The 14,161-nt window shown below is 31.7% G+C and overlaps 1 protein-coding gene across 1 annotated transcript; it reads left to right on the top strand.

Annotated features, from left to right (window-relative positions):
• Positions 1 to 10,925: 10,925 nt before the first annotated feature.
• Positions 10,926 to 13,450, top strand: LOC126681701 (uncharacterized). Its single transcript, XM_056105878.1, has 6 exons — positions 10,926 to 11,032; positions 11,406 to 12,019; positions 12,309 to 12,367; positions 12,542 to 12,732; positions 12,883 to 13,017; positions 13,420 to 13,450. Exons 2-6 carry the CDS (start codon positions 11,443 to 11,445, stop codon positions 13,448 to 13,450), a joined length of 993 nt encoding a protein of 330 aa, XP_055961853.1. The 5' UTR covers positions 10,926 to 11,032; positions 11,406 to 11,442.
• The last annotated feature ends 711 nt before the right edge of the window (positions 13,451 to 14,161 follow it).

Raw genomic sequence — 14,161 nt, 5'->3', positions numbered from 1 at the left:
TAAAATAGGAGGGAAACGAAAAAAAGAAAAGAAAGGGAAACGAAAATAATAATGTCCTTATTTAATTTTTTAATTAATGAAAGTTCCCTCTAAAAAGAAAACTCTTTGGCATTAACCATAATTGCAGGAATCACGTTGTTGAATGACAAAATAAAGTAGTTTGTTCTTTCGTATCAAAATATCATAGAAAGAATTACAAACAATTCTCACTACAATTGTTATTCAACAACTCCAGAACCAGTGGGTGCTGAAGTTAATATGGTTGGTAAAACTGAAACCATGTCCTCTGAACCAACAAATGTTGATGTAGGTTAGGTTAAATTGATTCTTTATTTTGTGTTTCATTTATTTTGCTTAGAGAATTGATATAATTAGCAAATGAAATTGTGTTTCAATGCTTTTTCTGGAATGGAAATATTATTTTCAAGTTATTCTTTATCATATATTTTATGAAATTCGTTTTTGTTTCTCTATGTTGTGTTTATTTTGTGTTTCATAAGGTTAACATACGGTTGACATAAGGTTCATATTCGGTCACAAAAACTTTTAAAAAACTGCATCTAAATAAAATTTAAAAATAGTATAAGACATACATATCAATTTGAATAAAGAAGCAAACCAACATGAGATAAACTGTAGTATTTCTTAGGTCTTCTTCCCAAAAAGAAATGTGCTTTAATGCTTTTGTCGGAATGGAAAGATTGTTTTTCGTGTTTTTTTTACCATATATTTTTCTGCAATTTGTGTTTGTTTCTCTATTTTGTGTTTATTTTGTGTTTTATAAGGTTGACATAAGATAGACATAAGGTTCATGTTATATCACCATAACCTTTTAAGCAAGTGCATCAAAATGAAATTTTAAAGTAGTATAACAATTACATATAAAATTTAATAGAGAAGCAAACTAATATGAGGTAAAGTTTTGTATTTCTTACGTATTTCTCTATTTTGTGTTTTCTAAGGTTGACATATAGTTGACATGTAGTTTATATTCAATCACTATAACATTTAAAAAACCGCATATAAATAATTTTTTTTAAAAGTACATATAAATTTGGAAACAAAAAGCAAACTAACATGAGGTAAACTGTTGTACTTCTTAGGTCCTCTTCCAAAAAGAATGGTCTAGGGAAAGTTAGAGGATTTGATGTCAAAAAAATAACTAAAGATGCTTCAAAAATTGGTGGAATTTTGATTGCAAAAACAAACAGATTACCAATTGGTCCTTCAGAAAAGATGTTCAATGCAAAAGATGATGAGGAAATATCTATTGATGGCTGCGAAAAATCTCTTGATGACGAACCATCTAATGATTAGTATGTGACGACTTACTTAAATATATTTTTAATTCGTTACGCTTTTAATTTTTCTTTATAATTTCAAAATTATTCACTTAATTATGTCAGTTTGAAAATAAAAATGTTTATAATAAACGTATTTTCTTCCTTACAGATAGGAATTGTTGGAATGAAAGAAGATGGACGTCTCCTATATCAAAAGTTAGGCTTAATTTAATTTCTTTTCTTTATAGCAAATAGATTAAATGTTTGCATACGATCAGTTATTTTAGTATTATTAAAGACTTATTCATTGATAATTTTATGTAATATTTGAATTTATTTTGTTTTTTATTCATTGATATTAGCAACAAATTACCGTATTCAATTATTTTAGTATCGATAAAAATGGAAATAATATAATGACAATTTATTTCGTCACGTTATGATAAATTATTTATTGTAATAAATAAAATTTGTCACCGTTGACAAATTATAATGACAATTAATTTCATCACGTTATGTTAAATTACTTCTTTTGATAAATTAATTTTTTCACAACTAACTAATTATAATGATAATTAATATCGTCACATTATGTTAAATTACTTATTATGATAAATTAAATTTATCACAGCTAATTAATTAATATGACAATTAATTTCGTCATTTTATGATAGACTACTTGTGATAAATATTTTTTTGTCACTTCACAATCTTTTTGTCACTAATAACTCGGCGTATGTAGTGACAAATGTATATTAATTGTGATAAATATGGTTTTGTCACTGCATAATCTTTTTGTCACTAATAACTCGGTGTATGTAGTGACAAATTTATATGAATTGTGATAAATATTTTTTTGTCACGTTATTAGCGTTTTGTCACTAGTAGTCGATGTATATTACGATAAATTTTGACAAAATTTGATTACTTTTGATATACATTTTCGTCACAATAAATATGAATGTGACAAAACAATCTTATCACAATAGAAAATTTATGGCGACAAACTATAAAATGGACTTATTGTGACTTGTTTGTTGTGACCAACAAAATTTGTCACAAAGTAGTCACAATAACATTGTTGTGATAAATTTTGGGCTTAACGTGATAAATTTCGTTCGTCCCAACAAGCCAAATTTTTTTAGTGGTTGTTTCACCCCAGATCATACATGTTGAAATAAGGGTCACTATCTTGATATTGATCACCCACATAATTGGCATGATTATTCCAATTTATATAGAGATCATGACACTTACTTCCAATATGAGAATTCCCACATATCTCACAATTTGAATCCTATGTCATTGCTCATGTCCAAATAGATTCACCATGAAATTCAATATCTGTAGATAAACCAACATATGCACAAATTTCCTGCAGAAAAAAACAATACCACATGTAAAATCCAATAAAAACAAAAAAATAAATAAAAATAAATGCTAGCTCACCCAATAGTTATCGACTCTTTATCTATTAAATACGCAATTGTCCCAGGCAACGGCGCCAATAACTTGTTGATGCAAAACCGCAAGTGACGGTATCGCGCAAGTAATATAATCCGGAAGTACGGATATCAATCCCACAGAGACAATGGACTTAACGATTAATTTAAAGAATTCTTTTGATCGGTTAGCTGCGAAAATGGTTTGAGAATTTGTGACCAAACTAAATAATTAAAAGAAACCAATTGAGAAATAAACTTTATGTAATTAAAATCACTTAAAGTTTATCACAATGGAAAATTCGCTCTGTTCAATTTGTGGTGTTGTGGAATGGCAGGCGCACATAATTATTCATTGTGATTTTGCTAGGAGTGTTTGGTGTGGTATTCTCCAGAAACTTGGCTTAGTTTGGATTTTTCCGGGTAATTTCGAGGACTTTATGATTCAATGGCAAAACATTATTCATAGCGGTCGATACGGGGAGCTATGTGAGTTATTGTTGTTTCTAACGGTTTGGGAGATATGGAAGTGCAGGAATGGAAGGATCTTCTCACAGTCTACGGTTAACAAGGAGACAATTATTTTGAATTGTTTCACAGACGCGGTTTTTCATTATAAAATTTGTAATATGAGCTTCAGTTATTCTAGTTTGGATTTCTATAGAAATCCATTTTCTATTTTGTACTCTGAACCTTGATCGTCTTTTGGTCATCTCTCTTTTCCGTAGCCTCTAGTGTGCTACCTTGAGTATGCCACTTCTTGTGCGAAAGTTTAGAGTTTTGGTCCGCCATTTTTGTGGCTTTTAATATGCATCTTATTCATAAAAAATGGCTTAATGCCTTAAAAAACCCCGACCTTTCATCCCCTTTTCAATCTTATCCTGACGTTGTAAAATTGTCAATTTTACCCCAGTTTGCATTTTTTCATTTCAATTGTATCCTGAAGCATAAAATTGACCTTTATTTATTGGCTTAATTACTTAAAAACCACCCACCTTGAACTTTTTTTTCGTTTATACTCTGACCTAGGAAAAAATTCATTTATACCCTGACGTATGTGTTTATGTTTCACTTCTACCCCGTGGCACTAAATTAACCTCTTTTCATTTAATTTTTTTTTAAAATAGTCCTTCATTTAGAGAAAAATTCATTTCTAATTAAACTCTAATTAGTTTAGGTTAAAAATGAAGAACTATTTTAAACTTTTTTCTTGATGAAAAGAGGTTAATTTAGTGTTTCGGGGTAGAGGTGAAACATAAATACATACGTCAGGGTATAAATGAATTTTTTCCTAGATCATGGTATAAACGAAAAAAAAATTCAAAGTGAGTGGTTTTTAAGTAATTAAGCCATATTTATTTGACAAAAGTTCAATAAATTTCTTCTAAAAATGATCAATTTAATATAAAAAGTTAATCTAATGCAAAAAGGGTCAATTTAGAGAATTTTTGCCAAATAAAAAAAGATCAATTTTCTGCTTTAGGGTACAATTGAAATGAAAAAATGCAAAATAGGGTAAAATTGACAGATTTGCAACGTCAGGGTAGGATTGAAAAGGGGATGAAAGGTCAGAGTTTTTTAAGATATTAAGCCTAAAAAAAGTAATTAAAATCACTAAATTTAAAAGATTTAAAAGCTAGTATTTGGAAATAATAAAAGTAAAAGACTCAAGGGTTGATAATTCCGAATAAAAACATAAAATCATGAACAATGAATATTTTGGTAATTTTATCTAGAATCGAGCTATTCTAAAACATCAAATCCCGCTCTCTTTAGCCTCAAAAACCGATAAAATCACAATTCAATTGTATTGCCAAATTATTGTTCAGACTAGTCTGAAGCACCTATAGCTCTCTCTCGAGAGTTACTATAGATAAAAATAAACAAATAACCAACTAATAGGCAAATTACACACTCTCGTGTTATAATGAACCTAGTCAAGTGATTAAATGATCTTTATTAAGAAAACCTCAAGAACACGTATTCATTAACTCACTCTCATGTTATTAAATCATACGCTGTTGATTAACTTATCTATTTTAACTATGATCTCTCGAGTCAGAATTAATACATAGGGCATTGAACGAATGGATCAAATACATTCAAGCATGAAGAATATTAATCATCACAAAATTTTAACACCTATTAATTAATTGATAAATAACTCGCTCTCGCACTATTAAAAATCAATTAACCAACTGAATTGTAATTATGAAGCAAACTCAAAGATTAATTAAATTCCAACTCACTCTCGTGGCGTTGTCCTTTAAGTTCCCGATTACGTAGGTCTATTTAATTAACAATTTCTCAATTAGTTAATTAAACATGCATCATGAATCAATTTCTCAATTTAATCCAAGCATTAAGTTTAATAATCGAAACACGATAAATCACCAATATATTTAAAGTCAATCAATTATATAATTAAACGTTCATATCAACCTTCGAACGAAAGGTTTAGTTACCCAATGTAATATTGATAATAACAATGCATAAGTTACACCTTGAGCACATAAGAGATAAAATATAGAAATAATCTATACAACACTAGTATGTTTTGATATCTAAGTCTAAATATATGCTAAGTACCTATCTACTTTTGTGCATATCTTTCTCTACACAAATGAGGTCTATTTATAGAGCAACTAGAAGTGGTTCTCAAGCCAAAAATATCCTCCTGCCATATGGAACTTGAGTGATGATCAAGTTGGGTATATCTTCCTTCAATAGAGAGTGGATTGATGATCAAATCCTTCCATAATTGTCTTGAGTGAATCAATCTTGACTTATATTATTTCCAAAAGAGCATATCTTCTCCCATTAATGAGCTTTTGTTGTAGTCAAAGTTCATTTGTGCAAGTCAAGGAAGATCACTTTTTGAGTGTGAATCTAATTTGTGTTGCTTATGGAAGGTCTATGAGTGCTCACCAAGACCCCGCACTTCCCAAGACTTTCAGAACCAAAATTTCCAGGCCCTCAGCCGGCCTTTGGCGGGCTTGGAGGTCGTGGGCCGGCCAAGCATCTGCACGACACTTTTTCAGCTGCACAAACTCTAACTTCATAACCTCATAACCCCTTGTAGACATGTCTGAATGAGCCGGTTCTTGATTCTACGGAAAGCTTAAGATGTCTACTATATTTCTTGTGGGGAACACAAAGTCAATTGAGGTCTGTAAATGCTCCAAAACGTTCAATCAATACAGCGGGGTCAGATTCATAAGTATGCATTTTTTCTCTTGGCGTCTATTTTCATCAAATCTTCGCACCATATTCTAACATACTCCAATTATGGTCACACAAGGCTGCCAAATGAGTTAAAACTCATGAAATACGCCGACATGGTTTTTGTTTGGCTTGGGACTTGGTTGGCTTCCTTGAACTTAACCCGAATCCTTCTGGCTCTGACTATTTTTGCATTTTTACTCTATTTTATTCATAAATACTCCAAATATATCAAATATTTACATTTATCATAAAAAATGCAAAACAAGTGAAACTAACTATTTAAGCTTTTATTTTACGCACAAAGCGCTGCAAAATAGCATATAAATGCTATAAAAACTACGTAAATAATAGCTTATAAATTGTTAGTATTAGTTGTGTAAGGACCTAGTAGTAGTATCAAGACCCACTGGTTTGCTTATACGATTTTATTATGTTTCCAAACTCTGATGTGTATAAGTTTTGAATTCGCTTTCGCAAAACAGTTTGTTTTGATGTGTATATGGTAGGGCTAGGTGGTATATGTGACCACGCAGTAAGACCCTGGTTTCCATACATTTGTTTGTAAACGATGCTGGAGGTTTTGTAAACGTTAAACATTTTATGTAAATTATGTTTGTAAGCTTTGATCTAATCTCAAAAAACTTTTCTTCCAAAAAAAAATATATGTGGAATTTTGTATTGATTTATTTTAGGCTTGCTACGGGTTTTGTAACTACCACTCGCATTCCCTAACACCGGCCACGGCCCGAGATATTGGGTCGTGACATAAAATATTGGAGATTCCTTTATATGGGCGTTTTTTTACATGTGATAATAGACTTTCTAAGTCTAAAATTAACAAATATTTTATTTCCCCTTCGGTTTTAGATCATTTGACGAATGTCAAGCTTCAAGCCTTATCTCGATCCTTCTCTGATCATGTTCCTTTATTCCTTTCCTCTGTGACTCGTTTTGATTGGGGTCCAAGGCCGCTTCGTTCTCTAAATGTGTTGGGATCATCCATATTTTCATACCTTATTGGATAGTTGTTGGCACTCTCTTCATTACCACTCGTCTTTAGTTACTAAATTATGGGAGCTCCGTAAGCTTATTTCAGATTGGGGATATATATCTGAAAATTGCAAATCTTAACAATAAAATCAAGGATATTGAACAAGAGGGCGACTCTAAAGATTTGACAATTAATGATTTTACTACTCTCTGTTCTTTTCAGAGTTTGTTGGTTGGTCTCTCTAAGCGATTGGAAACTGGATGGTTATAAAAATCGCGGCTGAACTCGATCCTTTTGGTAGACAGAAATCAATCTATTTTTTCATATAACAACTTCTGTCCATGCTAAAAAAAACCAGATTTTAGAGATTGTTATTGATGCGATTTGCTACACGAATCTGACAAATATAAAGACAAAGATTAATGCTTATTATCAAAGTCTTTACAAACGAGGTGCTCCTGTCTCTTTTAACCTTAATTCTCTTCAGTTCAAGCTCTTATCTACTGCCCAAAGGGATGATTATGTTCTTTTTTTTCTTTGGGAGAATTAACCTCTATTGTTATGCATAGCAAATGATAACAAAGGTTCGGGACCAGATGGCTTTTAACATGTTTTTTTATAAGCATTGTTGGCAGCTCTGTCAATATGATGTTTTTCGGATTCTCCTTGAGTTTCATTCTTCAGGATTTTTTCCTTTATGATTGAATACTGCTTTTTTGATCCTTATACCAAAGTTAAAAGGGGTTTTTAAAATTAAATACTTCCGTCCTATTAGTCGCATTAATGACATCTTCAAGTTTCTTTCTATGATTCTTGCTAATAGTCAAGCTCCTCTTTTGCCTTTAATCATCTCTGACAACCAATTCGGCTTTATTAAAGGCCGTAATATTCATGAGTGCCACTCGATTGCCTCAGAGGTAAATTTATCTTTGTTCAAGACATAAGAACGCTACTTTTATTATAAAGATGGATTTTCAAAAGGCCTTCGAAAGTGTTTCTTTCCGTTTCTTTGGGAGGTTATGCATATGATGAATTTTAATAGTTCCTGGATTCAGTGGATTTCAAATCGCCTTAACTTAGATGTTAGTTTTGATTAATGGCTCTCCATTTGAGAATTTTTTTAATGGAGAAGGGTGTGCGGCAGGGCGACCCTTTATCTCCAATGCTATTTACTATTGCAATAGAGGGTTTTAAAGTTATTATTGATAAGGCTAAAGATCTGAGGCTTATCGAGGGTATTTTCATTGATAATTACCATGAATCTTTATCTCTGCTGCAGTTTGTGAATGACACTTTAATGTTTCTCCAATAAATTTGGTCATGCTTTAATCTCCTTCGTATTCATTGCTGTTTCCAGTTAGTCTCGGTTTTACGCATCAATTTTAAAAAGAGCTCTATCATAGGTTTAAATGTGTGTGACGAGAACTTAGAAGCTGCTGCTTCTATCTTAAGTTGCAAATTTGACACACTGCCTATTTACTTATCTTGGGTTTCCTCTTTATTAGAGAAATTTAGCTGTGTCTCATTTCAACCCAATCATGCAGAATTTCACTTCTCATTTAGTTCTTTGAAAAGGTAACCTTTGGTACCCGGCCAGTCGTATAGTTTTGATAAAATCGGTTCTCTGCAGTTTGCCTGTATACTCTATGTGTTGCTTTGCAATCCCTTATGGTGTTTTATCGACAATTAATTCTTATATTAAGTATTTTCTTTGGTCGGGTTCAGCTTCTTCTCATGGTATTTGTAATGTGGCTTGGAAGAATATTTGTTTACCGATTTGTTTTGGAGGTCTTAAGACTCCATCTTTACGTATTAGAAATAAGAGCTTGCTTCTAAAATGAGTTCCGAAGTTTTGAACTTGTGATAGAGATTTTCTTTGGTTCTTGGTTACTCAAGCTAACTCTAATATGAATTCTTGGAATTATTTGATTGATAAAAGGAATAAGAGTTTGTCTCCTCTTTAGAGAGGAGTTCGTAAACTTTGCATTTTTAATGAAGATATTTGGAAGTTATTTACTTCTAATATCAATTTTAGAGTTGAGAATGGTTTGTATATTTTATTTTGTACAGACATTTGGCTAAAAAATAAAATAATTCCTCTTAGTATCGATTTCCATAATTTTCACTATTTGGAGATGAAACCCGCATCTTCTGTTTCTGTTTTGAAAGGAAACTCCACCGAAAGTGTAGGTAGTTGGTCGTTTAATTGGAGAAGACGCCTTCTCTTAGAAGAGGCGGATTCGCTGCAGCTTCTTCTTGCTCGGTTACAGCATGTTGTTCTTTCAGATCAGAGGGACTCGGTTTTATGGTGCGATGGTGACAGCTTTTCAGCTGCAAGTTTCGTCAAGCTTGCTTCAAACTGAAATCTGAAGCGGGACAACTTTATGGTGTTAGTGTGGAAGCATATTCTTCACTTGGCTTTTGCATCGGGGACATATTGCTTCCAAGGACTTTTTTACTAGGTGGTGAGTTCTTGACTATGAGGATCGGTATTGCCTTCACTATGAGATTGAAACTAGTAATCATATTGTTATTTATTGTCCTTTGGCTTGGAGGTTTTAGACTGATTTTCATGCCAAAATTGGTGTTATGGCTTGCTCGATTCTGGGAGATATTTCAACTTTTTATTATCAGTGGATAGAACTAGCGAATCCCAAATACAAAAAGCTTTGAGTAACTATTTGATTTTTTATAATTTGGGAGATATGGAAGGCTAAAAACAAACTGGTCTTTCGCAACGAGGTTACAAGCTCAAAGGATTTGGTTTTTCATTGTATTAATAAGGGTGTGATTCATTGTAGATATCACAGCCCTCATTTTATTTATGTTGGTAATAATTTATTCCGATGTATAGATTTTTTTTTTAAATCCTAGAGCTCTTCTTTTTTGCCTATCAAATCTTGTGGTAGAGCAAATATAATCACCATTTATAAAAACAAATGACCGGAAAAATTAAATGAAGATAAACGGTATTGTACTGAGGTGAAATGGAAAATAAATAAATTAATCAATAATAAAATATTAAAATTATACTATTATTAGAAAAGTTAAAAGTTTTAGATATAAATGCAACAACCTGCATAAATTTTAATTAATTTACCAATTGGCCTCGAATAAAAGATATAATAATTTGTTTTTTTTATTTTTCAAATGAGAAGTTTTAGTAATTATTTCTAACTCGGTCGATGCCCGCGCATTGCGCCGGTTTGATAATAAAATCTAAAACAAATATATTTTATCATCCTATCTTATTTGATATATGAAAAATTTGAACAGTAAATAAGTTAAATAATTTGGTAGAAAAATACCAACGTAGAATATGGTTCATGCACTTTTTTTTCATTTGGTAGAAAAAAATAGCATTTAGGGCTAATACATGGTAGATTTTTGGACAAGTAAAATTGCGAACTTCCGCTTCTCTTCTTTTTCCAACTTGTGGGCATCCAGATTCGACTTCCTATCAATCCTGATAAAATGAGTTTCGAGAGAGTTTTTGAATAGTTAAATATCTTGACAAATACTCCAACCAGTTAGGGAGCAAATTTTCGAGTTTACAGATTGGATTACCTGGATGACATCTCTCTTAAAGATCACATTTTTCCACCAAACAAATAAAGAAAAGTAATATCATTCGAACATGCTTTCTAACTATAAAATAACAATTTGCGTGCATTTATTCTTTTACAATAAAAAACATCAATTGAGCATAAATAATAAAAAAAATCAACTATAAGTAATTCTATTTTTTATAACTATAAATTTATTGTGTTCTTAAGAAAGAGTTAATTAAATTATATAAATAAAAATTAAAATAAATTTGAATATAGTTGAACACGTGGATAAAATATAGCAAGACACTTGGTGAAATTGTGTGAAAGTTTTTCTGGAGTTTAAGATTATAATATATATATATATATATATATATATATATATATATATATATATATATATATATATATATATATAAGCAACACAGAAAAAGCAACATTTATATATGTGGATAGTAAAGTGAGGAGTGGACCTCGTTGTTTTGCTATATAAAGGGTGCCAAAGGCTTTAGAGATATGCAAGCAGCTATCTCAATTATACGGGTAATTGATTTTGGAGGTCACTGTACTTTTTAAAAATTACAAAATGGTGACCGAATTTCAAAACGTAACATTTTAGTTACTATACTATTTGGTTATGTTAAGATAGAAGGATTTTTGGTCACTGAAGAAAAATATTTCGAGTCGATTTTTTGTTCATTGTGTGTATATATGAAATATAAGGTATTATTTGTCATAAATAATCAAAATTTTATTACTAGATATGTATAATTTGACCGTAAAACACTTAAAAACCTCCCAAAATCACATATTTAAAAGTTTAGTAACCATTTTGTTACGTTTTGGAGTTCGGTCACCATTTTGCAATTCTTGAAAAGTACAGTGACCCCTAGAATCAATTACCCCAATTATACAGACACACAAACACATTAAATTACAGAGAGAAGCAAGAAATGGCGACGCCGACAATTCCAAAGCTTGTTGTGTTGCAATCACATGGCTCTTGTTTGCAGTATGTTAAAGAAGGAAAGCATGAGAGATGCATCAAATGCGATGGAAATGATGCTGCTGATCCTGCATCCAAATTCGAAATAGAGCAAGTGAAGGACAAAGATTTAGTCCACATACGATGCTGTTACAACAACAAATACCTTAGGTTCATTAACCAATCATCTCATTATATCGGCGCAGCAGGCGATAAGGTGGAGGAGGACCCATCGAAATGGTCATGCACGTTGTTTAAACCCATGGTCCAAAGAAACATGAATTATCTTTTCCAGCACGTCCAAAGCGGAAACAATCTCTGCCATTTTTTAGCGGATGGCAAAGATGATGATCACTGCTTAATTGCCAGATTGCCTGACAAAGATGAACATTGGGAACTCTTCCACCTCATCGACTGGAAATCACTTGTGATACTTCCCAAACATGTAGTGTTCAAGGGTGACAATGGCAAGTATTTACAGTCACTACCACATAAGTCACTTTCAGCAACACTAACAAAGCAACACTATCGATACTGTTGCAATAGTACATATAAGACAGCAGAAAGGTTACGGTTAAAAACCGTTGCAAAAAAATTAGCAAAATTCTGGAATTTATAACATAAGGCAACAAATATGGAAAACTGTTGCATTAGCATAAGAAAACGCAACAGTTTTACCGAATCTTGCAACACTTTTAAACTGTTGTCTTTTTATTATCTCATACTAAATTATATTTTTAATTATATTGTAAATCCTAATAAACAATAAACTATTTAATGTTGAAATAAATTTTTAAACTCTTTGAATAACACTATAAGAAATTGATGTCTTAGGTACCCAGTATTTACGAAAGGAGTTTAATTTGGTTGCAATAAGTTTATTAACTGGGATTGTAATTGTATCCGGTCGTAATATGTAAAAATATAACGAAAATTTAAGATTCAATCTATATCTTTCCCTCAAATAAAAAAATTACACTCGGAATAGCCTAAAATTATAGACTCAAATTAAAGAGGAAGAAAAAATCCATATCATTCCAAATCATAGCTAACTTTTTATTATGTAGTGCTTTGCTCTTCACTATTCACCGTTACTCTTTTCCAACTTTCTCATTTCTAATCTCTCTCGCACTCGCCGGAGATTTCTCTCGTCATTTCCTGCCGTCACAATGTCCTCCGCTAATAACGCCACAGCCAAGGATTCTCATACTAAAGACGAAGTTTATCTCAACGCGGTAATCGAAGAACGCATCAAATTGTGCGAATCCATCAAAGAACAGCAAATCGCGCGCTTTCAATCGCTCGAGCCCGATAGTAAAATTAACAAAACTCCACTCCATTCACTTCTAATGCATCGAAGCTTTTGTTTAATTAATTTGAATTCGAATTATTTCATTTGTTTTTATAGGTTTAGCTTGCTGAATGGGACTGTGAAGGAAGGAGAGAGGCAGTTATCAACTTCGATGGCTAAAGGCATTTCAAAGAGTTTGGCTACGAATGTTTTGATTGCTCAACTTAACGGTTGGTTTTGGGATATGAATAGGTTTGTTTTTCCGTTTTTTCTCTGTCTCTCTTCCTTAATTTCATTTTTTATAAAGTTAATCCAAGTGTTTGTAAAAATGTCTCATTGAAACTTGCTGCCAATTTTTATGTTTTAGAAGTGTATTCATCTTGAATTTAGAAGTGTATTGATCTATAATTTTTTAGGTTTTAGAAGTGTATTGATCCATAATTTTTTAGGTTTTAGAAGTGTATACATCTGTATATACTTGATTAATAATGGAATTGATTAATGATATTTGTGGTTTCATTTTGTGCTAAAAAATATCCGAGTGTACAAATCCTTACCGTCACTGTTTTAATTAGATACTGATGTCACTATCGGCTGTTCAAACAACTACAATTACTTGCTTCAATTCATAGCTCTTCTTGCTCTTTATTTCAGGTATGTGTTTATAGTATCTGCTAATCATTGATTTGTTAATCTTTTTCTTGTTTATCATTTGTTTTATTGATATTTTTGTTGATAAGCAATTGATCTGTGAAAAAAACCAAAGGGAGAGAGAAGGGGAGCTGCAGCCAAACACCGCAGCTCGCTGCCGGCGTCGATATCGACGCCAAAGCCACTGCTCGTTGCCGACGCCAAAACGGCTGCTTGCTGGCGACCTTTTGACGCCACCACTCATTCCCTGATCAATCCCTTGTGATTAGGTTACTTTTTTGTTTATCTCTTTAATGGTTGAATCCTATGATTCTGGTGTCAATTTCATCAATAATTTTGTAGATTATGCGTCTTTTTATTTATATCAAAGAAAACTTAGAAATTATAACATCTTTCTAATTTTTGAGTAATGTATGAGTTCAGTTTCAACAATTCTTTTTATTTAATTGCTTGTTTTTTGCAGAGTTGTGAGTGAAAAAGATGCTTAAGAGAATGTCATTGTTATCCAGGTAACTCTTGTGATATTTTTTATGATTATGATGCATGTAACTGTTAAATATTGATTTAGTTAAAGAATTTTTGGAGCTTATTGATTTATTTATACATTTGATATGACATTATTTGAGTTGCAAATCTCTTTCACAAAAAGAGATTACAATTGTTAACTGTTGCAAAAAAATTATCTTGTTTAGAGTCCGTTTGGTACTTGAAAGGCTGAAATTTGCTAATGATCCGTTTGGTATTG

The sequence above is a fragment of the Mercurialis annua genome, linkage group LG5, assembly GCF_937616625.2.
Source record: "Mercurialis annua linkage group LG5, ddMerAnnu1.2, whole genome shotgun sequence".
Classification (NCBI taxonomy): domain Eukaryota; kingdom Viridiplantae; phylum Streptophyta; class Magnoliopsida; order Malpighiales; family Euphorbiaceae; genus Mercurialis; species Mercurialis annua.
Note: the sequence above shows the minus strand (reverse complement) of the source record. Positions and strands in the feature narration are given on the sequence as shown.